Source organism: Rhodamnia argentea, chromosome 1, assembly GCF_020921035.1.
Source record: "Rhodamnia argentea isolate NSW1041297 chromosome 1, ASM2092103v1, whole genome shotgun sequence".
NCBI lineage: Eukaryota > Viridiplantae > Streptophyta > Magnoliopsida > Myrtales > Myrtaceae > Rhodamnia > Rhodamnia argentea.
The window spans coordinates 10,201,962-10,224,529 of NC_063150.1; the positions used below are offsets into that span (position 1 = coordinate 10,201,962).

At 39.6% G+C, this 22,568-nt stretch overlaps 3 protein-coding genes across 4 annotated transcripts; 1 reads left to right on the top strand and 2 right to left on the bottom strand.

Annotated features, from left to right (window-relative positions):
* The first annotated feature begins 869 nt into the window (after positions 1–869).
* Positions 870–2,812, top strand: LOC115740228 (F-box protein At5g67140). The gene is made up of 5 exons (XM_030673697.2): positions 870–989; positions 1,117–1,263; positions 1,480–1,615; positions 2,198–2,296; positions 2,471–2,812. Exons 1-5 carry the CDS (start codon positions 877–879, stop codon positions 2,630–2,632), a joined length of 657 nt encoding a protein of 218 aa, XP_030529557.1. The 5' UTR covers positions 870–876; the 3' UTR covers positions 2,633–2,812.
* A 1,531-nt stretch (positions 2,813–4,343) lies between these two features.
* Positions 4,344–8,859, bottom strand: LOC115740222 (PI-PLC X domain-containing protein At5g67130). The gene is made up of 9 exons (XM_030673690.2): positions 8,621–8,859; positions 8,405–8,527; positions 7,729–7,866; positions 7,225–7,323; positions 6,828–7,131; positions 6,522–6,745; positions 6,322–6,408; positions 5,232–5,684; positions 4,344–4,771 (listed from the first exon to the last, which is right to left on the bottom strand). The coding sequence occupies exons 1-8, from the start codon at positions 8,738–8,740 to the stop codon at positions 5,478–5,480; spliced, it is 1,302 nt and encodes a 433-aa protein (XP_030529550.1). The 5' UTR covers positions 8,741–8,859; the 3' UTR covers positions 4,344–4,771; positions 5,232–5,477.
* A 3,760-nt stretch (positions 8,860–12,619) lies between these two features.
* On the bottom strand, positions 12,620–21,535 carry LOC115740218 (histone-lysine N-methyltransferase CLF). 2 transcript variants are annotated; one of them, XM_030673685.2, is made up of 18 exons: positions 21,519–21,535; positions 21,326–21,482; positions 20,160–20,261; positions 19,726–20,054; positions 19,250–19,411; positions 18,220–18,304; positions 17,872–18,027; positions 17,732–17,779; positions 17,557–17,628; positions 16,743–17,470; positions 16,382–16,535; positions 16,062–16,285; positions 15,696–15,827; positions 14,448–14,538; positions 13,898–13,945; positions 13,699–13,827; positions 13,533–13,610; positions 12,620–13,364 (listed from the first exon to the last, which is right to left on the bottom strand). In XM_030673685.2, the coding sequence occupies exons 2-18, from the start codon at positions 21,464–21,466 to the stop codon at positions 13,173–13,175; spliced, it is 2,871 nt and encodes a 956-aa protein (XP_030529545.1). In that variant the 5' UTR covers positions 21,467–21,482; positions 21,519–21,535; the 3' UTR covers positions 12,620–13,172. The 2 variants fall into 2 exon arrangements, with proteins under 2 accessions (XP_030529545.1, XP_048128136.1); XM_048272179.1 differs by lacking the exons at positions 20,160–20,261; positions 21,326–21,482; positions 21,519–21,535 and having other exon boundaries at positions 19,250–19,416; positions 19,726–19,867.
* Positions 21,536–22,568: the final 1,033 nt, after the last annotated feature.

Here is a 22,568-nt window from a genome sequence, read left to right on the forward strand (position 1 = left end):
TGCCGTCTGGGTTAGTTGATCAACGACCATTTTCCAATGTATTACTCAATTGGTCTTCAAGGCCGAATTTATTGGTCTACAACTATAGTATGACAATCATAGGTTCTATGACCAGTCCATTGAGAAGTCATTCAATAACTTTTCATTGATTTATGGCAAAATTATATTAACTACTATGTACTACGATTTTAAAATCTGAGGTCAAATCTGTCGTTTTATGGAAAAAAAATGAATTGTGATGCGACAAGATGAGATGCAGTGCGATAATTTCTATGATTTTTTCATGAAAAAGATTACAAATTTTGCCGACTTGTGGTAAAACGAATGCGATTATTGGCATGTGTGTTAGTGATCGAACACAAATTTTGCCGATTTTTTCAATAAACAAAATTTTATGGATAATAAAGATATATATATATATATATAAATATTGCGAAATAAAAGCAGCTTGAAGAGGAGGTGGTGTTCCGTGTTGTATTCCCTCGTGTCAAAAGCGGCGGCGTCTTCGTGAGCTGACACGTGGGCTGTAAATCAATCTGGGACTGTAACGTAGGACGCAACCGGTTGAATCCGAGAGTGGAAAACGGACAAAGAAAAAGAGATTCTGGACCAAGAAAAAAATTATAAAAGAAAAGAGAAATACCGGGTTTCGAAGCGTGAAAATTCCGTTGTAAGGGTTAAAACATAAATAAAATAAAACTAAATCATTAAAATAAATAAATAAATAAATAGTAAAATGAAGATTCCCGTGGCCTCGTCTCGTGTAGTAACCATGACAGAAACATGACCACATCTCCCTCCCCTCCCATTGAATAAGAACGAAAGCGACGACACTTCCCTCTCGACCAAGCTTCGACTCTCTCTCTCTCATTCGCCATGGGGATGAGGGACGAGGAGGAAGAAGAAGTGGAAGCAGAGATTGATCGCTTGCCGATCGACGTGCTCGCTCAGGTTTTTGTCATGATCCCGTCGCTCACCGATTTGGCGCAGTACGTGCTCGACACGGCATTCAATTTTTCCTTCCCAGCAAAGTTGTTCTCTCTGCGGTTTCGTGCGGGTGTTGTTGTTGTTGATTCTGAGTCGCGGGTTGTGAACAAAAACGAAAATTTTTCGCAGGGCGAGCGGCGTGTGCAGGAAATGGAAGCGAGGAGTGAAGCTTTCGCTTGGGCGGAGAGAGAGGTTGAGCTTCGCCGGCTTGAAGATGGACGACGATTCCACCGCCCGCATCGTTCGCCGCGCCTACGACCTCAGGGAACTCGACATGTACGCTCTCTCTCTCTCTCTCTCTCTCTCTCTGATTACTAAGCAGATGGTGGATGGAGGGTTGTTGGCAATTTATTAGGATTCTTCGGGGATTGGAGATTCGTAGTACATAGAGGATTAGTTGCTTTGGAACCGTTTGATGATTAGCTTGATGATGTGTCTCTATTCATCGAGCTCTTTTGGATTTGTGACTTTTTGCTGACTGAATTGTCGCAGTTCGAAGAGTCGTTGGGGCTGCCATATAACTGATGAAGGATTGTACAGAATTTCACTTGCGAAATGCGCAGGGAAGCTAACGTCCATCTCTCTGTGGGGGATGACAGGGGTCACCGACCAAGGTGTTGTTCAGCTGGTACGTTTATCTTTTTGAAGTGATGGTTCGCTTTTACAGATTTTATATATGCAGGCTTTAGTCTGGTCCTGTGGTTGGAGATTCTAGGTGAGCATGCTTTGATCGTTGTTTCTTCATTCAGAGTTCTGATAAGTGTTCCTCGGCAATGGTGTTGCTCGTTAGTCACTTTTTGCAATCTGAACGAAATCAGTGCAAGAACTTGAAATTATCAATGTACCTTGCTCTGTTGATGATTCTCTTTTTCATTCGCATATAACTGAGCCTGAAGTTCTCACACTTTGTGTAAGGAATGCAACCCGGTCCTAACTTTTTGGAAAAAAATAGTGTGAGCATTGAGTCCTCTAGTTACACTAGGCTTAGAAAAACTTTTGTGCTTTTCCCATCATTTGACTTATGGTAATTGGTATACGCCGAGAGAACTACTCTTTAGATCGATGAAATCTTGTAACAAATTGTAACTAAGTAATATAACCAAAATCCCTAGTCCAGAATTTTTGTCTCCACAAATGCTCCCTGTTGGACATGTATAGCATCATTCATCTCATGTCTAACTTCAGCTTCCTGATTGAGCCATTTCTGCAGATTGCGAGAGCTAATGCTTTGCAACATCTGAATATCGGCGGTACATTCATCACCGATGAATCATTATATGCAATTGCCAATAGCTGTCCACATCTGAAGGTGAGTTGTGCTGGGCGTTTTAGCCTCTATATTTATGAATGACTATGATTGTCTTTACACTTCTCTGGACCAGCTGTTTAATTTTTAGTACTTGATAGGTTGGGGTCTTGAAGTTCTTGTTGCTTGTACGTGTTGATGCTTTTAACTACATTGTGCAAGTTCTTTTCCTTGCAGAGCATTGTCCTATGGAGCTGCCGTCATGTGACTCAGAGCGGGCTTCTTTTCCTTGTAAATGGATGTTGCAAGCTTGAATCAATCAATGTCTGGGGAACAAGAGTTCCTATAGATTGTTTCGTCAATTTGCTAACTATAAATCCAGGCCTTCAGATAAAATAAAACAAATGCAACTATTCTAAAGTGTTGATATGGTCTCATCCGGCCAGTACAGTGTACATAATTATTCATGCTGTGTCATAATTGCCTTCGTACAGATTGTGTACAATTTTAAATGAATAATTCGCGAACTTGGTGAACTTATGTTCATGAGCTGCAATAAAATTTGGATGCGGATTTGTTTAGCTTTTCGGCAATGGCAGAGTTTCTAATGTAAACAACTCTTTGCCGTTGAATTCTGCAATGATCTCTGGTAGCAGTATGTTTGTGGGCATTGTAAGTCGAGACTGTTGAAATCATTGGACAGACATCGAGCAATAAACCTGTCGAGTAGGGTTTATCTTTGCTCTTCAATTTGTGGACAGACATCAAGTCTCAAGGCCTGCTAAGTTTAGACGGCTTTATGATCGGCAGGTCAGGTCTGGTTGATGAGGTTCGGCTAAGAAACGTTATTGTGGAGATAGTCTTGCCAAAACTGAGTGATCGTATTAGATGTTTAACACGTTTCTGTTCATCTTTGTAGCCGTGGGTTTTGCCATGTGAAATCAAGGTTTACATCACTTTCCTTTTGAGTTTCATTGCCGATCTCCTGATGCTCATCTTTCTCCTGTCTTAATCGTATCATTTCGAATCTCTGCCCAATAGACGTGAAAAGACTAGTTTATTATCTGTGTTAGAGCTTCCTACGTTACACTTTGTATGTGTGTAAAACGAGACATAAAAGAACTTGCACGCACTTAGGTGCGTGGCGCATAATCTAGTAACGATTCTCTCGTACTTGCCCTGTCTGTTTGTTTGGCAAAATATCATCTGTGTGTTAGGAAATGCCACTGGAGATTAAAAGAACAAAAAAACACAAAATTCCGCAAGCATTTTGTACTCTTTTGTTATTGAAAAGATTCCCTTTTTTTGTTCCCTTTAATTGTTCATTTGTCCATCAAGAATGATATTCAGTAACTGAATTGAAGAATAAAAAGAAAATTGTTACGTTTAGAATGTTTGGAGTGACTTTCTCTTTACCTTTTGCTTTATTGAAATGTTGCAGCGCATGTATCAAACCTTTCGGGATATATAAATATATGTTCGGACCACCTTCAACGTGGTATCACCAATGTTTGTTGCACGTTCATTATAGGATGGAATGCTTTACACCAACAACGGAGTCAAGTTGGCTTAATGGGTTTTTCATTAATATGAACTTGATGGAAAACAAGTTCAGTAATATAGTTACTTACCGAGTTCTCATATAGTCAGTGATCGTTGCAATGAACGGCTTACACTTTGCACAACCTTCTCTCGTTATTATAGTCACGATTCTATCGGAGATGATCGAGAACTTCAGCGTTCATCGAAGTCGGCAAATCTTAGTACCAGAGAGCTGTCCAGCAAAAGGAAAACCTTCCCAAAAGTTCTGATTTAAAAACCGAAATATATGACTAATCCATTCATGCAGTAATTATATGCCTTGACCTTAGATCTATCTAACAGAAATTAACAGCCCCTTTACAGACGCAAACTGTAAAGGACAACGCGGCAAGCATCACCTTGAACGTAAACTTCGTCATGCAAGCAACGGGAATGAGAAATTCTACACACGTTACTAGCACCTACTCCTGACTATTTCGATCAATTACATCACCAACGATGCAAGATTTCAATGCTTCTGGCGACTCATAATACGTAAATGACTCACATAGCACGCTCCAGCTCTTCCATCTCAAACGCAATACGCGGAACCTCCAAGTTGTATATAGTAAAATGATAGGCCATTACAAGAGGTTAGTCTGCCAATGCTGGTTTATCCCTGTTAAAAATCCAGCTTCCGAGGTCAAACAGAAGGGCCTGTTTCAATCCGACATAATCTAAGCTGAGGGTGAGGACCAATATACTTCCACATAATATGGGAGGAACAACACAGGATACATCTGCAGCATTCGAACTGATGCAGCGTAATGTAGGATGTCGGCACTAAGGAAATATGGATCGTGGTCCCCGTATCTGAGACTGTAAGCGAGCAGATAATTGAGTTAAAACTACAGTAATACAATAATCGAAAGACCTCATAGACAATTGTAGTGTCCCGTGAATGTAGTACATCATGTTTCCCTAGTCTTAGCTTGAAGGAAAGAGCGTTACATATACCTGCAAAAGCGTAAAACATCATGTGCGCCATGTGCCAGAGCAAGTCAAAGAAGCACTGATCATGTGAAAAAAAGATTACATGCACACACACGACATATTCAATCACAACTAGAAATTTGCTGCAAATAGGACCGCTTGATCACCCAGTAAGCCTATCAGACCTCTTCCTAGCTCCTCAATGGAAATTAGGAATTTGTTAAACAACCATTTAAGGAAAATTTGTAATTTCTAATACCCTACCTCCCTCGTGGTATATGTACTTAATGCAATGAAATCAATAGATTTCACTACTAAGCATACTGAACAAGGGCCAAGACCCTGGGAATTAACTGATAAAGCAGAGGTAAAACCACCAAACTGAATTAGAAGGCCTAGAATCTATTTAGCCACTGCAATAAGTCCATGTAAAACTTGAAAAACAAACGTTTTAAGGATTTGAAAGTGAAGAAAAACAGCATACCTAACTCTCGGGCGCTCCTGTTCTTCCTCAGCCAGTAACTACCGCAGCTTTTGACACGTACCATCTGTTTAGCCTCAAAACCATACTTGAAAGTATCTTCCCCCATATCCAACCTACGAATCTACCATCTTTCCAGATCATAAAACCAATATAGGGATGAAGTTTAACATCAGTGTACTGAAAGACTGCATGCAAAAGCAGAAGCTCAAGCCCTTCAGGTGAAACAAGACTGACTTTTTAGCCTAATTATCTAGCCACTTGCAGCTGCAACTTTCCGAGTAGAAAAAAAAGAAGTGAAATATATAACGTGGAAATGATCAAATAACTTGTGGCATGGACAGTTGTTGCAGAATTCGTAAACTGAACAGATCCAGAAAAGCTTCCGGCAGTATTCGTGGTTGGACTTCTAGTCGGTGCACTAATGTTTTTGCAAGACCCATAGGGTGCCCCAGCCTGCAAAGATCATCACACAAATATCTCCTTTAAAAAATAACGCCGCAATCAGACCCCGACGTATAAATGAAATAATATGGCTCCTTTCCTGTTACTATCTGAACCAAACTTTTGACTCTTACTTGCATTATATTAGGTCATTTATCTTGACATCAGGGATTATGATAAGAGGGAGAGGAGGCAAAAGACGAAAGAGAAGAATGTGAAATAATCTGCATTACTAGAATCAGTTTAGATTCAGCAAGCAATGTTATAGTTGATCCTCATGTTCATGAGGGAACAATTGCCCAAGGTGCAGAACTTGTGAGAGCCATTACAGAAATTGAGGGAAAGAAATGGCTCACTCAAACATTGCCATAATGGTGCACAATGCAGTCATGCTTTCGAACATTATAAAGATAGTTTTGTGAAATACTAGCCAGAATTGGAGAAAACATCGTTGGACAGCAAAACTAGTCATAACTCAAGAAGGAAGATAAAGATCATGATAAAACTATAGAGAAAGTACATTCAATAATTCAGAGACAGACAGAAAGTCTAATGCACCATTATCATTTGGAAAAACAGGAGAAATCCTTTTTAGTTGTGGGTGAATTTGATATAGATAATTCTTTTTAATCATGCAAGCGCAACAAACCTGGCAAGCAGCAATAGTACTACAGCCACAGAGTGTCTGGCCATTCATTCTATCCAAGGCATCAAAAACACCTCCTCCATCACTTCTCTGCATCATTTATTAAATTTGACTCTCAATTAGGACAGTCAAAGTGAGGATCTCAAGCTTCTAGAGCACAATCTGATTCAAATACAGCAAAAGCACAGTTCAAATACAGGTACCATGTAAAAATTAACTGCAAGGAAGTTAGGCATTTTATTCCCCGCAGCTTTATAACAGGTAACAACCATCTCAGCAAGGGGCGTCGAATGTTCTTTGCAAGCATCAGATTGCACTGGGTATGTTGGAAAGTAGTTCTCTAGGAAAAGAGATGAACTCTTGGAATTTAGTGGTTTCGATTCTTTTCTGTTGGGACACGAGCCTCGTACAACCCCAGGATCTCCAGCTGTAAAAGAGATAGAAGACACTAATCCATTACTGCAGAAAAGCCCAAAACATAACTGAAAATAAGCTTTACAAGAACTTACACTCATTTTCCACCATATACTTCCACTGATAAGCAACCCCTTCTTCTGCTTCTTTTGCAGCAACAGATGTGAAAACCAAAAGTCGGTAATTATTCTGCACCATCTCGGCCACAGTGGGCCAGTCTTCACCCTTTTTTGGCATCTTCGAGACAGGAAACCAGTACTTGTTTAGACCAGCATTTGTGAACAGAGTTGTCAGTCCTTTTGGAGTGTGCACATAGTCCTCAATTATAATCGTCACAATCTCCATTGGGTTTTCGCTCAAGAATGCTTCCACTTCTCTTAAAGTATTAATAGCAGGTTGCTGCCAGCAATCCAATTCGGCAAATTAAACTTCATCAAGACGACAATTACACCTATAATGCAATTGATAAACAAGAGAAAAAGAATTGCTTACAAAGGCAGTGAAGTTGAAGCATTGTCCCCGAAACGAATGGCAGAGCCAGATATCATTTTCGAAATCATACATATCCAGCATCAGTCCCCTCACCCCATTCTAGCCGAAACACCAAACAAAATCCATAAGTAATAGAAGGTTAAAGATGAACAGAATGTTAAAACTATCAACTTTGATCACCACAGATTCCTAGAAGAAACCAAGAAAACCACTCAATTTTAACATTCTCAACATTTTGCTCCCGGCGACAAACTCCCCTCCCTCCAGCCCTGCTCAGTGGGGCAGGAAAAGATAATAAATGTGAAAGAAGAGAGAACAGAAAAAAAGCAGCGAGAAATAAACCTCCGACACTATATAGTACTCAATACATGAATGCGTACACTATTAGCTAAGCAAATCCAGAGGATAGCACAAAAGTTAATTCCTGGTCCTGTATCGGAAGCATGTGACAGTATCAAGTAATCGACAGGAGCAAACTCAAGCAAGAAAATAATAGGAACCCACCTTCAACTGGTTAGTCACGGTATCTTCTTGATTGTAGAACGTCAACCTCTGCACACCAGGCAAAGGTGGTGCATCCACTATGGAGAATGAATTATGTGTCACCAGCCATGTGTACTTGTTGAAGGGCAACCCGCCAATCTATGCAGCAAAATTGCACAGAATAAGGTCATCATCATCCCACCAGGGACCGACAACAAGGGAGCAAGAAGACACATTGTTGTTGGTTCCACACCCACACGAGAAAAGCTTGATTTCTCAAATTGTATCCCCATGAAGAAAATGTTGGAGTTGAAAAAAAGAACACCTTATCATCCGAATCCTTGTTGTGGCACCTATAAACTATATGCCCTCTGGTTGAATCACAATGACTTACTTAACCAACACCCGCCACCCACCCCCCAGCCACCTCCCCCCCCCAACCCAACAACCCCCCCTCTCTCCCCGGGTGGAGGTACACGTATATTGTAAACGCACTGGGATTCTTCATTACAAAGTGCCAGTGGCACACATTCACTAAAATCCTACTCCCCAAAACTAAACTGTAAACAACACATTTTGTAAGCGAGTCCATTGAAGAGCAATTTCTCTAGCATCCATTTTCAAGTTTAGCTCGTATTAGCCCACGCCGACCCTTAAATCAAACACACAAAACTAAAATGTGACAAAGAGAGCTTACGATGGAAGTAGGGACTATGGCTCGGCCTCTGGTGCAGAATGGCTGGTTCTTGCCAAGGGAAGGGCAGTTTCCACAGTACAAACCAGGCCCACAATCCGAAGCAGCTACGCAGGCGTCTAGGACCTGCAAGTTCCTCCAGAATTCAGAACGAAACCAGAACGACCCACAACAGATCCTGAGCTAAATGAGCTGTTTTCACAAAACCACAAGCTAAACCTGGCAATTTCCATTAGAGCAAGCAGAGGAACTTGCGATCAAGAATACCAAGAGCAAGAGAACCCAGTAGGAGTAGTTAACGGCAGAGGCTCTGCATAGCTCCGCAAGACACGCCCACATGGCAATTGCCTTGAGAGCGGAGCTCAAGAAGAAACCAGCAGAGAGAGAGAGATGTAGAAGATCAAGCTAAAAGAAAAACAAGAGTCCAAGGTAACAAAGCAAAGGAAAAGAAAAAGGTAACCGTTCACGCTGTCGGAGGATGATGACATGCCAGGTTTTTCGGTGCTGATCGCGGGCTTTCCTCTGCCCTTTGATTCTCTCTCTCCCTTCCACTTCTTTGTTATTTTAAAAAGATTGCTTTTTTATCAGATTTTAGTAAAAGGGTAGCACCATAAAAAATTCTAAATTAATAATAATCTGTGGTAAATTTACCATAAATTAATTTTACAATCACCAAACACTTCAAATTGATATATCTGTAATAATTTTACGTTTCATTAGTTTTCGTTAAATTTTACAATCAAAATTGTTGAGTTGGATGATGCGTGGCGTGTGACGGGTACATCGGTTTGAAATTTTACCCTCCGTTATAACATGTGTACTAGTTTGAAATTTTTCGTGATATTAATCTAATTTAACGTAAACTAACGGATAGTAAATTTATTATAGGTATATCAATTTAGGATTTTTGGTAGTCAAAAAATTAGTTTGAGGTAAATTTATCACATGTGTACCAATTTGAGGTTTTTGATGGTAAAAAAACTAGTTTGAAGTAAATTTATTATACGTGTATCGGTTTGAGATTTTTCGTAATATTAATCTTTAGTAAAATTACATTAATCAAGTCTGAGTTCTGACCCTATATTGTTTTCTTAAGGAAGAGTAGAATTCTATAAAGATTGGTAATGAGTATTGATGGTCACATCTCATTGATGTAAGACGGCGAATGATTATTGATCACGTAAGATTTTACGTAGGCTATCAATTACTCTTTTATCAATTTGATCCTTGAAGTGCTTTATTACTAATCGTGTGATTCGCATGTTCCGCGGGTATAAATATTTCATTCGTAACTTTAAGATTATCGGTATTTTTAAGATTCTCTCCTACGGGGAGCTATCTACAATTTGATGTCTTGTATAATTTAAAATTTCCTTGAAATTCGAATTAAATGCGGAATTTTTTAATTAGAAGAATGTAATAAGAAGCCAACAACGCTTTGATAACAATAAAAGAATGTAATAAACTTTATAGGTTCTTGAAACGTGGATTAAAAAAATGAAATGGTTTGATTAGAGAATCTTCACATAATATTAAAAGAAAAATAGTAAGACCTGAATTTTTAGATTCCTTGAAATTTGGATTTAATGCGAAAAATTTGATTGGTGAAAATTTAGAAGTAGCCAATAACGTTATCATAATAAAAGAAGATGACATATTCTCCTGAGAAAATGCTTAATAAGAAGGGTTGCCCAAACTACTAGAATCGCTCATTAGTCCTATGCTAATTTGCAATCACAAAAATTTATTAAAACAAATGGTATTGAATGAGACAAGCATCTTGAAGACAAAAGGGATCATAGTTGGAAGCAAGATGAGTGTATAATGCAAGCACAATACTCCTTGCAATAATCAGTATCTTGCAAATTAGAAGATCGAGTGAGACTCATTAGAGATGGAGAGAGAGAGAGAGATTATCAACGTGTCGAAGTTTGATAACGGTCGAAGAAATTAAAGCCGATCAATAACTACATTCGATATAATTGCCTATGAGATTCACATCTACGAAAAATATTTCTCCCGTGACTCGGGACTTAAGTTGGCAATCGCATCACGTTTGAAGTTTTGCCCAAGTCATGCAAAAATTATTTTGGGAGAGTTCAAGGATCTAATCGGACTCAATAAAGCAATTTAGGGATCACCCAAGTAATTAAAAAAGGTACGGGGACCATGTTGAATATTGAAGCAAAAGTTCATGAAACACTGAACCCACTATTTGGTAAGCAATTATTAGAAAAGTTAATGTACATGACTGGAAGGTCCAATGAGCCTCTCTCTTTTTCGTCGAATCTCTCTTTTAGGTTGACAGGTCTCGTTTCCAGCTTTATCTAGAAGATAGTTGACCAAGTAGTTCGTCGGAATTCCATCCTTTTCCAAAGAGAACTATGATTTGTTATTTCTCCTTTGCAAAATTCTTTTCACTTAATCAAATGGTAGCTTCATATAATTATAGGTCATCTTGATATTTTTTGTTTGTCTAAAAAACTTTCACTCTAATACTAAATCTGCCTTGCATAAAAAAAAATAGCCATTGGATACTTCAAAAGTATTAACATCAGGAGATTGTTGTTATTCCTTGCAAAGGTGAGGGTATTGGTGAAGACGTGATTTCTGATGATGAACTTGTGAGATAATGAGCCTTTAATTGGCTGTTGATAACTAAAGGCGATTTTTGGATGTGAGGATAGATTTTAGACTATAGAGAAATTTGTGATTTTTTTTTCAAGCAAAAACAAAAAAAATTAAGGGCGGAGTTGCGGTTAAATCTAAAGTTGGAGGGTTTTTTTTTAGGAAATTAAGCCTATATTTGTATATGAAAGTGAGACTTGTACAGCAGATTAAAATCTTAAGTTACATCCACTGCCACATCAATTCCCTAATTTTTTTTATATCACAAAACTTTCAAACTTACATCAATGTGACAAAAATATCCTTGGCCTATTTTTTTTTTTAAATCATAATATACGCCCACTCCGACGTCAATGCCCCAGACCTTTTTGTGTCCTTGTCACACCGATATAAGATCTGTGGTATTGGTGACACAACAAAAAAAAATTGAGATAATTACGTCATAATGGATATAATTTAAGAATTTTTTGTAGTATTGATACTTCATCGATACACTTGGCAGGTTCGTGTCACATTCTCTTGAACACCCAACATCAATCTATTGTTGAACCCCAAGTGAAAAGCATGTTGGTATGTATTTAAGATAAAATTGGCTTGTGGTTTCTTTTCTTTTTCGTTCTTTGTTTTGTCGTTAGGCGAGGCCTAAGGTTGAGTGATGCACGCATAGTGTGTGTGTGTGTGTGTGTTCGGGGGGTGGGGGAAGATTGCGGCTCTTAATGGAGGATCCAACAGATGTGCATGCTCAATCTTTGGTCCATCTGTCCAAACTTAAAGCCATCAATTTCTATTTCAGTGGTAGCTGTTTGTTGTTGATTTCTGTCAGAATGATGTGATTCTCTCTGCGTTTGAGCCATGACGAGCAGATTAAGACTCGACTATAGTTTGAAATTAAGAAGTAACAAAATACACGGAGCTAATCAATCCTAATATGCAAGCTCGACCCGTCCGGATGCATCCCGATCGGCGACGGAGCCAGAAATTCATTCATACTTGATTGAAAGATTTAATTTATCTTGTCTTGCCATGGCTGGTCGCATTTTGAAAGTTATACAATGAAAGCATTGGGCCTTGGGGAACAAAGCTATAATCTAATTTAGCTTTTATAAGATTACGTGTGGGGAACTTTGCTTTAAGTTTGTAAGAAATGCCTTGCGTGGTCCATGCTAAGCTTGATGGTTGGGACAGGGCAAGAGTATTAATATGGTTTAACTCGCTGTAGCGCTAGGATATTTGGAAAACTTGGTAGAGTTTATGACATTTTCAATTCCGAAAGCAGTAATAGCCTGCTCTAATCTTCCCCTAGTATGATATGACAAAGCAGATTATACTCCAGAATGATGGTCTTTGCTTTGTCCAGAGAATGGTACGACTGTATTTCGACTTTCAACACCGTCAGGCATTCCCATTTTCATTTTCTTCTTCGTCGAGACTCGAGAAAGATGCTCAAGTATATTGGGGTTCCAGAAAGAAATTCGCGGAACAAGGGACTCAAATGGCTTGCCTTGTTACGCAGTCACTCTTGATAACAGCAAATCGAAGGATATGTATAAAGTAGGCAAGACACAACCTGATATCAAGAGAAGAAAGAAAAGGATACACAAGTGAAGGTCATTTCACATTGTATGTGCTAAATCGTTTAGATGGTCGAAAATTCTGAAAACAATGCAGAGCAATTCAACTAATCAAAAAATAAAACCTTCCATTAACAACAATGATCCCTACAAAAGACATCGACAGAATGACATCCCAAGGAGTTGTTAGCGAGATTGCAAATCCCTAAACGAATGTCGAGTTCGCCATTTTCCAGTCAGATGTATTTACTTTTTCCCTTTCTTGTTTCTTTCGCCCTTCCCTCCGGGGTCGGGAGACTCTAATCTCACCATTGTTAAAGTGGCAACAGCTTTACTTCACAGGCTGAGTGAGATCATAATACTTCACTTGTATAATTGACTTCTCGAGGTCATCTCTACTCGCATGGACATAAATCAGGGAAAGAATCACTGTTAACTATGGAGCTGGCAATGGCCACTCCAACAAAATAATCGAGAATCATCCTTCCTTTCCTCCATGGACAAATAAGAATGACACTTCTACCTGTAAAAAGAATGACAAAAAATTGGACTTGCAAGTTAAAAATGATTTTTTATGCAAGCTTCTTTGCCCGACCACTTGAAGGAGCACCTTCCTCCTTCTTAGACCCAGCAGCCTCGGGCTTCCTTGCCCAGGCAGGCGCTCGGTCCGGTTCATAACGATAGTCATAAAATAGCTCCTCCCCAGCATTGATTCGTTCCTTGGCAAATATCCCAACCCTATGGTCCCCTGCCACCATTATAACCTGCAACAGTTTCCAGATGCAACTTGACAAAGGAAATAATGTAGAATTTTTCAAAATGGAGCCAGTTATCTCTAGTCCATCATCACCAAAAAAAGGAGCCAATCTTTCCTGGTCACGCAAGATTTTAGTACGAAGAGCACCAACAGCAAAGACATTAAAAGCAGGTACCTTAGCATAGCAATTAGGATCAGGAGAGTGATTAGCAAACTTCAATTTGTCACCCTTTCGATAAGCATCAAGAACAAACTGCATGTGGTGAAGTAATGCAGTGTTAATGATACTAGAGGAAATCCAGCTGATAATCAAAATCCAAAAGTAGAACAACGTGAGGAACCTGATCATTCAAATTGAAAAGAAATGACGAGTTTTCTCGGTCATAAATCTTTCCACGCTTATCAGCTTCCCTGTGTGAAATTAGCTCCCCAGTATATTCGCCAAGATATTCGTGTTTGCTCACACTATTCTGCAAGGTAGTCCAAGAAACAAAATAAGAACACCGAAGTTCAAAAATAATGTTAGCATTTGAAACTTACCTTTAAGAAAGCTCCCCAACCAGATACATCAGATTTCCCAAGCAAAACCTGCAAGTATACAGGAGTCGAGCTTAGTGCATTTAATGAAACATTGTGATCAAACTCTAGTAGCTTCTACACCTAGTCCTACTGTCAGTGTGCAGACAACGTAACGCCCAATTATGACACACTGGTTACCACCTCTAATGCTCAGAATTGTTACAGCTATCATGGCAATGGCATGAGCTTTCCATTTCATGAAGTGCTGGAATGCCATCTTCATTGTTCAAGGGAAACAAGATCTAGTCACCACCAAATTCCGAAGCATGGGAATGCTGACCTACTTGTTGAGGGTGTACATATGCTACCGTGAACGGTTCGCCACAATTTTGATTTTTTTTTAAGACCTATCTTTTCTATTTAACTTTTGCTCAGACTTCAATTCTCAGAAAGGGGGTTCCATCAACCTCCTTTCCTGTCTCCTCGGGGCATACTCCTTTCTTTCCTATTGCTTCACAAATGTGCAATAGAGAGAGAGAGAGAGAGAGAGAGAGAGTATCTAGCCATTTACCCTTTGTTGTTGCTTAAGAAGCAGCTTCATGTTCCTACATTCATAATTGTCACCTCTTTGACTGGGCACACCAAGAGTTCCATCACCACAACTGCAAAACAGAAAGGAAAATCTTGGGATGGAAAAGGACTGCTATAGATACCGTTATGATAAATGAAACTTGCTTACAATATCAAGTTACTGTAGATATTGGTTGATCGTTCCAAGTAATTGCCTCCCCTCAAATGAATAATCCCAAGTAACAGAAAATTTTCATGAAAAAGAAAGATGGACGCTGTTGCAAAAACAACTCATCTGGAACTAGCATAAATTCTCGTTCTCTCACCAAACTCCAATGGGGTCATACTCCAGAGATAACAGACAATTGTCCCAACTATTTAAATACCTTATGGAAATTTAGAATATTATAGCAGGCTGCAACCCTACTGAACCAGCATTAGCAGCACCATGACAGCAGGCAACATACGCAAACAGATATTTCTGAATACTCAAGCATGTATTTGGCTAGAGGCTTCACTAGACATTACAAGGACCAGAAACAGTAAATCTTCAACAGTTAATATGATAATCTGCATGTGAGGTCACAGCAAAACAAGATTGTGCTCGAATAAAGCCAAAACCATTGCTATGTTAAAGTCTTCCAGGGCATAAGGGCCCGTTTGGTTTGAAGAACAGTATTCAGTTTTCATCCTCTAAAAAATGAAATGGAAACAGCTTTCTACTTTTGTGAGAAACATGTTCAGTAAGTGAAACAATCAAGATGACAAAAAGTCATTTGCACTTCACAGCTTCAATTTTTAAAAATAGATTCTTATATTTCCATTCGGAACTTTTGCCAAAGTAAAGCCAAACACATTTTCTGGCCTTTATAGTTTCCAATTTGGAATCAGTTTGCCTTTAGTCATTTATAAATTGTTTTCAAAATTCTGCAAAAAGTTACTTGCACTTCACAGCTTCAATTTTTTAAAATAGATTCTTATATTTCCATTAGGAACTTTTGCCAAAGTTGCGCCAAACACATTTTCTAGTTTCCAATTTGGAATCAGCTTGCCTTTAGTCATTCACAAATTGTTTTCAAAATTCCGCCAGGCGCATTTTCCGCACTGTTTTCATTCTCAAATGACAGAAGATTTCAAATACTTATGCCATATGAAACAGACCTGAAGATTCCCCGCTTCAAGTCTCAAAAGCAGTATAGAAATAAACCACGAAAATCAACAATGCATAAGCATCTAAATTCAGACACACCTGACCCAACAATTTCGGCAAACATCTGGATCGCATTCCCTGTCAGCTGCAAAGCATGGACATTGCCGGCTCCGACATTGATTTTTGGCACAATGACAGCCTCTGAATCGATTCTTACAACTTTTTGGACATCTGTTTCAAACCAGTTCGCAGTATGAATACAACGTAGGGCCTATAACAAAAGAATTTTCTAACAAAACAACAATCGATTGTTCCAGGCAAGCAAGATATTAATTCCATGAGAACTTGCATTCTATGTTCATTCTGCTCTATCTTTTTTCCTATATAGTGTTGTTATCTCCCCCGAATAACATTTCTGATAACAGGATATAAAGAAACGAAAAATTAAAAGTGGTAGGGACTCACCCACAGTACTTCTCACAGCAGGTTCCATTTAAAAGACAGGAACACTGCTTGCCACATGCAGTTTGGCAGTTACATGGGTTATACTGCCGGCATGGCTGATCCTTTCTCTCAGTTATCCTTTTCCTGATTGAATGATAGGCAGCAGACTTCCAAGTATATTTCAAACGACGCACTCTGCCTCTCCTACGCAAAAATCTTGATCTTCTTCTTGGTTCAATATGGACCTATAAATTACTTATCCCAATCAAGGTTCCATACAAGAAGCAGAAATCACTTGGAGAATCCTAACAAACCAAGGGAATGAAAGGAAAGATACCAACCATATTTCCATTACTGTCAAACTTAGGATGGCCTTCACCTAGATTTGCAGCATCACCACCTTGACATATTAGCTTGTTCTCAGAACAATTCATGTACTGAAAAATCTCCTGACATGTCTTCAAACCATTCAAGAGATTCCTAGCAATCAAACAGCTGCATTGCAAAAGGAAGATAGCAACAACATGCTTCAGTGAAAAATCAACAGAATGCCTACAGAAAATGTCTCTCGCACTACCTACAATTTCCACCAGCCTATACATTGCTTAGAAAAGCTGTAGCTCTAGTGGAAAGGACAAGAAAAAAAGGATGAAAGAATGATGGATATCGAAAAGGCCAGCTAATAGCGTAGCATATACAGACCTGTTCCTACCAAAAATCTCCAACCCTTTCTCATAAAGGCCTTTCTCCAGAGCTTTCCATGATCTATCCTCACTTAGTTCTTGTTTACATGTATTTTCGTCGACAAACTCCTCTTTTTTTGAGGTATCATTATTATTAGTTGGAGGGGGATCGATAGTCATTTCACTTGATGGGGCGTCGGGAACTTCACCCTGAACTAAGTTGTGACTTTCCTCAATAGTTAGATCCTTCCTTCTTGGCCTGCGAATCACTGGAGACTTTATTTTCTTTTGCGAAGAAGAAGCAGCATCCTCATTCTCTTTCTGCAATTTGGATCTCAGTTTCATGTCCCCCGAAAGAAGGCTTCCACTTGCAATAGAATCTGAATCAGAAGCCATCATCTTCTGTCGTTTACGCAAGCAAACTAGAACTCGCTCTGCAACTCGCTTGCTGTTCCTCTTACGAAGTCCGCCTTTTCCAGCACTTTTAGTCTTGCGAGGAGACAAAACACGTGCTGACGCATCCTGCCTGGGTCCTGTCTCTGAATCACTGCTTTCTGAGGCATTTTTTGCATTAGATGACGCACTTTCACTCTGACATTGTTTCAACCGCGTCCTATCGGATGAGCTGGCAGATTTCTTCCTAGTTAGAACATGAGACTTAGAGCCATTTGACGAAGGATTTGATTTCTCTTCAGGATCACCAGACCCAGGAGAGCTTACTGTTGCACCTTTTACTAACTTCAAAGCCTGAAAGAGAAAGAAATATGATGAACAACTGAACTATTTTCCCCTTGTCGTGCTAGAAACAATGTATTGACATACTAAATGCATACCGATCTGTAACAAAGAGGACCACATGGTGCAATTTCTTCATTGGTATGGCTCCATGGAGGTTGTTTATCCACCTAATAAAGAAGATTAACAATGACCACTAAGATGTACTTTCCTTTAAACTAAGAAGACTGGTAAAAAGATTCAGGAATAGATAGTTCCAAGTGAGTTTCTTACGGGTAACACAAGATCCTGAGAACATCCATGTAATCTGCAATCAAAAACCTGCAAATACATGAACAACGAAGAGACATTCTGAGCAATAGAACGAAATAGCACAAAGAAAGATATGACAAAACACAGGTGAGATCACTTACCAGACATCTACGACAAAACAGGTTGTCAAAAGAATCTAGAGCAGCATCAAGATCTTTATCAAGAAAAGAACTCATTGTCTGAGAGGTTTCTTCATTATCCCCATTCTTAGAGCCACCCACATTCTTCTCTTCCTTAATAAGGACTTCATATCTTGCCTGTATAAGATGTTTGATGGTGTTTCATTTCTCTGTAAAGCCAGCAGAAAGCAAATGGGCAACGGCTGGACCAAAGTTTACACAATGACCAGTTCTTTTCATAATCACAAAAAAGAGAAGCCTAATGAATGTAGAAAACCAATCTATCAACATCAGAGCACTGCCAAGCGTTTATATTATCTATGCTCATACCTTGACTTCAGAAGGGCTTCTAGATAAACAATTTGCCAATGATTCCAGAACTGGGTCAGATAAACCAAGTTCTTTGATGGTCATGCTGGCAAATTTTAAACATCATAATACGATATCAGTCTCCAACATTTTTCCTATTTCATATCTGTTGGCAGAAAGAAAAGTACAATTCCAAACATTTAAAATGTAGCAAAAGAATCCTTCGTGACATAGGTGATGCTCAATAGATGCAAATTTCAGCTGCTGAAAGTACAATCGACGTAAAATGTGATGAGCAGATACTAGGGAAGTTCATTCTAGCATCAAGAGTTGAAATTGCCACAGACAAAAAAACTGGAAGAGATTCCAAAACCACTTCAAGGGTACAACTGGGAAATAAGCTCCACCCAATAATATGTCGTTTTCAATCGGAAGCAACTACCCATGCTTAATGTGTGAGACAAGAGAAGCCAGCTGAAAGCCCAATAGTTGGAGAAGCCAGAAACCAAGAAGTGGGGGAATTCCAGTTCTTTAGCTCTCACTTATGATTAGGCCCAAAACAAGAAACTTTGATGTTTATCTCCATGTCCATAAATATTCGGAATGGCAAATATAACAGTCATCCACAATAATCATGATAGTTGTATTTAAAAAACCAAAGAAAGATGCTTTGGTGAATTATGCTGCGATACCTTTTCAACATAAAATGAGGGACTTCTTAGAATTGAAATCTGAGACACTCAGTCTAAGCAGATCCAAGTATGCACCTTGCAAAGCTTTTCTTAGTCCCTTGTAAATTAGAACTAACAATTATATAAAGAAAAGACACATCCTAGGAAACTTGTCCAACCAGACAACAAGGCCAGCCGTGGCATCCCAGTCCATGAGATTTCTATGTATGGGAATCAGATGAAGGTCAATGCGTGACATCTAAGCCCTGCATCACAGGGAGAATAATTCCCTAACCAGCAAAACATGAACTCCAGAACAATTAGATAAGTATAAACGAGCACACAAGAAGACGACAGAGAAAAACATCAGCTATACCAACCGAAGAATATAATCTTCAGAATCCAGAAACTCTCGCTTTTCCTCTTCGTCTTCAATCGCCTCCTCTTCGCTATCACTGCAAATAAGTGCTTCCCCGCCATTCTGATCATAATAAATTCTTCTTCGACCCACAACTGACTGATCCTCAGTCATTCTCTGATTTCTGCACTAAAGTAACAAGGTAAAGAAAGTAATCTGAAAAATGAGCCAATGATTAATTTTAGCAACTTCACCAAAGAGGGAGAGCATCTATGGAATGATGCCAATCGATGTTCAGACTTAGAAACTGTCCAGCCCTTTCAATTACTTTGTTGTAATACAGAATCAATTGAGGCGAACCCAAAGAGCAAAGGCGTTATTATAACTTCATTAAACTTAGGAAGTGGTAAAAAGCCATACAGTTTTGGCACATGTAGGGTGGACATATCAGACAGAAAGAAATCCCAGACTGTTAAAAGAAATCACAATCTCACTAACCTGTCCAGAAAAATCCACGTTGTGTAAGGGGGTAATCTTTTCACTTCTGGGAGCTTGATCGGGCGAACAGCATTCTTCACGGGAATGCTAGATCCAAGAAGAACTGCTGTAGAAGCATGAGCATCCTCCAGGTAGTTGTCGCTATCTCTATCCCCATTGTTTGCATCAATACCATTTTGCATGCCAAGTGCATCTTCTTGCCTCTTTGTCAGTAGGTCTACACCATTACTAGTGATGTTGTCGTTTGTATGATCATTTCTTTGCTTAGACGAATTAAATATTTTGTCTGTAACACCTGCCAGCTCCCGTCTGTTTTCTTCAATTCTTTTCTGGAAAACAAAAATGGGGATAAAATTATGTGGAAAACGTGTTGGTTTTCCTAAAGAACATAATGAACAAACATGATAACTAACAAAAATATTATCACGGTGTACCCTTATAATAATGGCCCGGTCAGCAGCAACTTGTTTCTTGAAAGCATCAATAACATTTGCTATATCCTTGACAACCGGTACTGTTTCGAGAGGCCTTAAAGCCTGCAGAATACCAAGATTTGCGCAATGCTCAAAGTACTGAACAACAATAAATGGCTTGCGCATCAATAAATTCTCAGTTCCATATATATGATCGACACGAATAAGAAAACACAGCAAGATTACTTACCCTCCCATTGTTAACTTCTTATAGTCATAATGGGGAAGTAAGCACCTAGATAACAAGGGTGGAGGGAGGAACAAACATGCACACCACAAACGAAATGAAGAAGACTAAAGAACACAAAAGTGAATGACATGCAAGTAGGGCTTCAGTTGCAAGACTTGATTTGCACAAGAAAAGAGCAGCCCTTAACATTAACTTGCCCCGCATACCAGCTGCACCCACAAACAAAATATTTGTGTTTCCCACGATGTACACGTTGCTCTTGTATGCTTAAGCTTAATTCAACCCCAAGCCCCCACGGCAGGGCCTCAACTAACAGGCCTTCTAAACTACATCGAGAATGCAATATCAAGGTCCACGCAGAGAAGAAAAGGAAAAAGAAAGGTTGCGATAGCAAGTCCACCTCCCACATAGTCCACTTGAATTATCACAGAGTTTTCCTACTACTTCAGTATCTCAAACTTGCAGACTCAGAAATTTCCTATATCAGAAGAACCACAGAAAGAACCTGAATGATCACATTCACCCTTATTCATACGTGATCATCCCTGCGACGCGGGACTCGTTGGTCAACGCAGCTTGACCAACAAGAATCGATTCCACTCGTCAAAAGAAAAAAAAGACACAGAAAAAGAATCAATTTTCATAACCTCAAGGAGATGATTTTACACGACAATGCAGCCCTTATCTCTTCTCTCAACGACCTACATTATGCTAAAAAGCCCAAAAACCATCACAAAAAAACGCAAACTCCAACTCCAACTCCACAAATAAGTCAACCCAAGCCGAGCTCAGCTAATTCGGACCAAATTTAGAAAGAGGAAGAGACAAGCCAGATCGCCACAGCGCATCAGTGCAGGTCCAGAAAAAAAATATCGGTACGGCCCCGCATTCAGCAGGTCCGTTCTCACAATCCACAGAGCATCAGAAAGGCGCGTACCGGCGGATCCACCGGGGCGTCCAATCGGCTCGCGGAAGCGGAAGGCGAGGGCGCCTTCGACGCCATCGCCGGAGCTGGAGGCTGGAGCAAGGCGGATCCGGTGCTGGGTCTGAGATCCGAACCAGGACGACCCGGGCACATGCAGGTGGTGGTGAAGACGAAGACGAAGAGGAAGAGGAAGAGGAAGCGGGGGGGAGGTCGAATTGGCGGGTCGGGGCTTGGAAAAACCCTAACGAGTCCCACCGCGACAGCACAAGCACGCGCACCTGGGCGCGCTTTGTGATGAGACCGATTCAGATTTTTTTCTTTTTTTTTTGACCTTTTATCTGCATTCATCACTTCAGAAAAATTATTTTAATTTAATTTTTGGGAATAGAGGCGGAGTTTTGAGAAACGTGCGGGAGATTGCAAAAGGGCAAAGATATATTTTATTTATTTGACCCGAAAGAGAAATTAAAGGAAAAAAAGATAATATTTTTTTTTTGGGGGGAAAGGTGACGTGGCGATCGGATTTTGAAATTAGAGGCTCTCTTGAGTTTTTGAGTTTTGAATAAGCCGGGGGGACTGTTGGACGTCGATGTCTTATCTACTTTCAACGGTACGGTTGAGATAACAATCCCCGAGCTCTGTCTCCTGTCTTAATGGACATGTTCGGATTGGACAAGGACGAGGACGTCATGTCGTCCCAAATTTCGACTCTTCAATTAAATTTAATGCTTTGGTATTTCCAATATTTCCAATACGTTCTCGAAATCTTGAGACCAGATGCTACCGCCCCCGACATTTGATCACGGCCAAATTTTTGCTTGTCGCGCGGTAAATTAATTTGCCTCGCTGATGGCGTGTCTCTTGATTAATTTCACGTTGCATTTATTGTGATTTGACTCTTTAGGATTTTACAATTTCTCTCTTAAAAGTCTTTAAATCGACCGCAACCCTTCCTCTTCAAGGTCACACGACCGATTAGTTTCTCTTGCCAATGGGCATGTTTGTCCAGTAATTTGCATTTTGCACCCAAGTTTAGCCACTTGTCGTAAGTTGCAACTTGATTTTTATTTTATTTTTTCAAATTTTTGTAGTTTTGTCTTTAGAGTTTTGAAAGAAAATCGATTGCGATGTCTCCCTAATGTTGACTTTGGCCAATTTTGATAATATTGGGAAATCTCCTTTTTACTCTTTGCACTTTTAAGCAGGTAATTTGGTGATAACAATATTACGTTTACCAAGCGTAAAATGTTTTTTT

Coding starts and splice junctions, on each gene's coding strand:
- LOC115740228 (XM_030673697.2), top strand. CDS start 877: ATGGGGATGAGGGACGAGGAGGAAGAAGAAGTGGAAGCAGAGATTGAT. Junction 1,264..1,479: donor GACCTCAGGGAACTCGACAT/GTACGCTCTCTC, acceptor GAATTGTCGCAG/TTCGAAGAGTCGTTGGGGCT. Junction 1,616..2,197: donor ACCAAGGTGTTGTTCAGCTG/GTACGTTTATCT, acceptor CCATTTCTGCAG/ATTGCGAGAGCTAATGCTTT.
- LOC115740222 (XM_030673690.2), bottom strand. CDS start 8,740: ATGTGGGCGTGTCTTGCGGAGCTATGCAGAGCCTCTGCCGTTAACTAC. Junction 7,867..8,404: donor CCATAGTCCCTACTTCCATC/GTAAGCTCTCTT, acceptor TTTGCTGCATAG/ATTGGCGGGTTGCCCTTCAA. Junction 6,409..6,521: donor TTGCAGTTAATTTTTACATG/GTACCTGTATTT, acceptor TAAATGATGCAG/AGAAGTGATGGAGGAGGTGT.
- LOC115740218 (XM_030673685.2), bottom strand. CDS start 21,466: ATGTGCCCGGGTCGTCCTGGTTCGGATCTCAGACCCAGCACCGGATCC. Junction 14,539..15,695: donor TGCCGAAATTGTTGGGTCAG/GTGTGTCTGAAT, acceptor TCTGTTTTGCAG/TTGTGGTGATGGAACTCTTG. Junction 13,611..13,698: donor TTTTCAATTTGAATGATCAG/GTTCCTCACGTT, acceptor CACCACATGCAG/TTTGTTCTTGATGCTTATCG.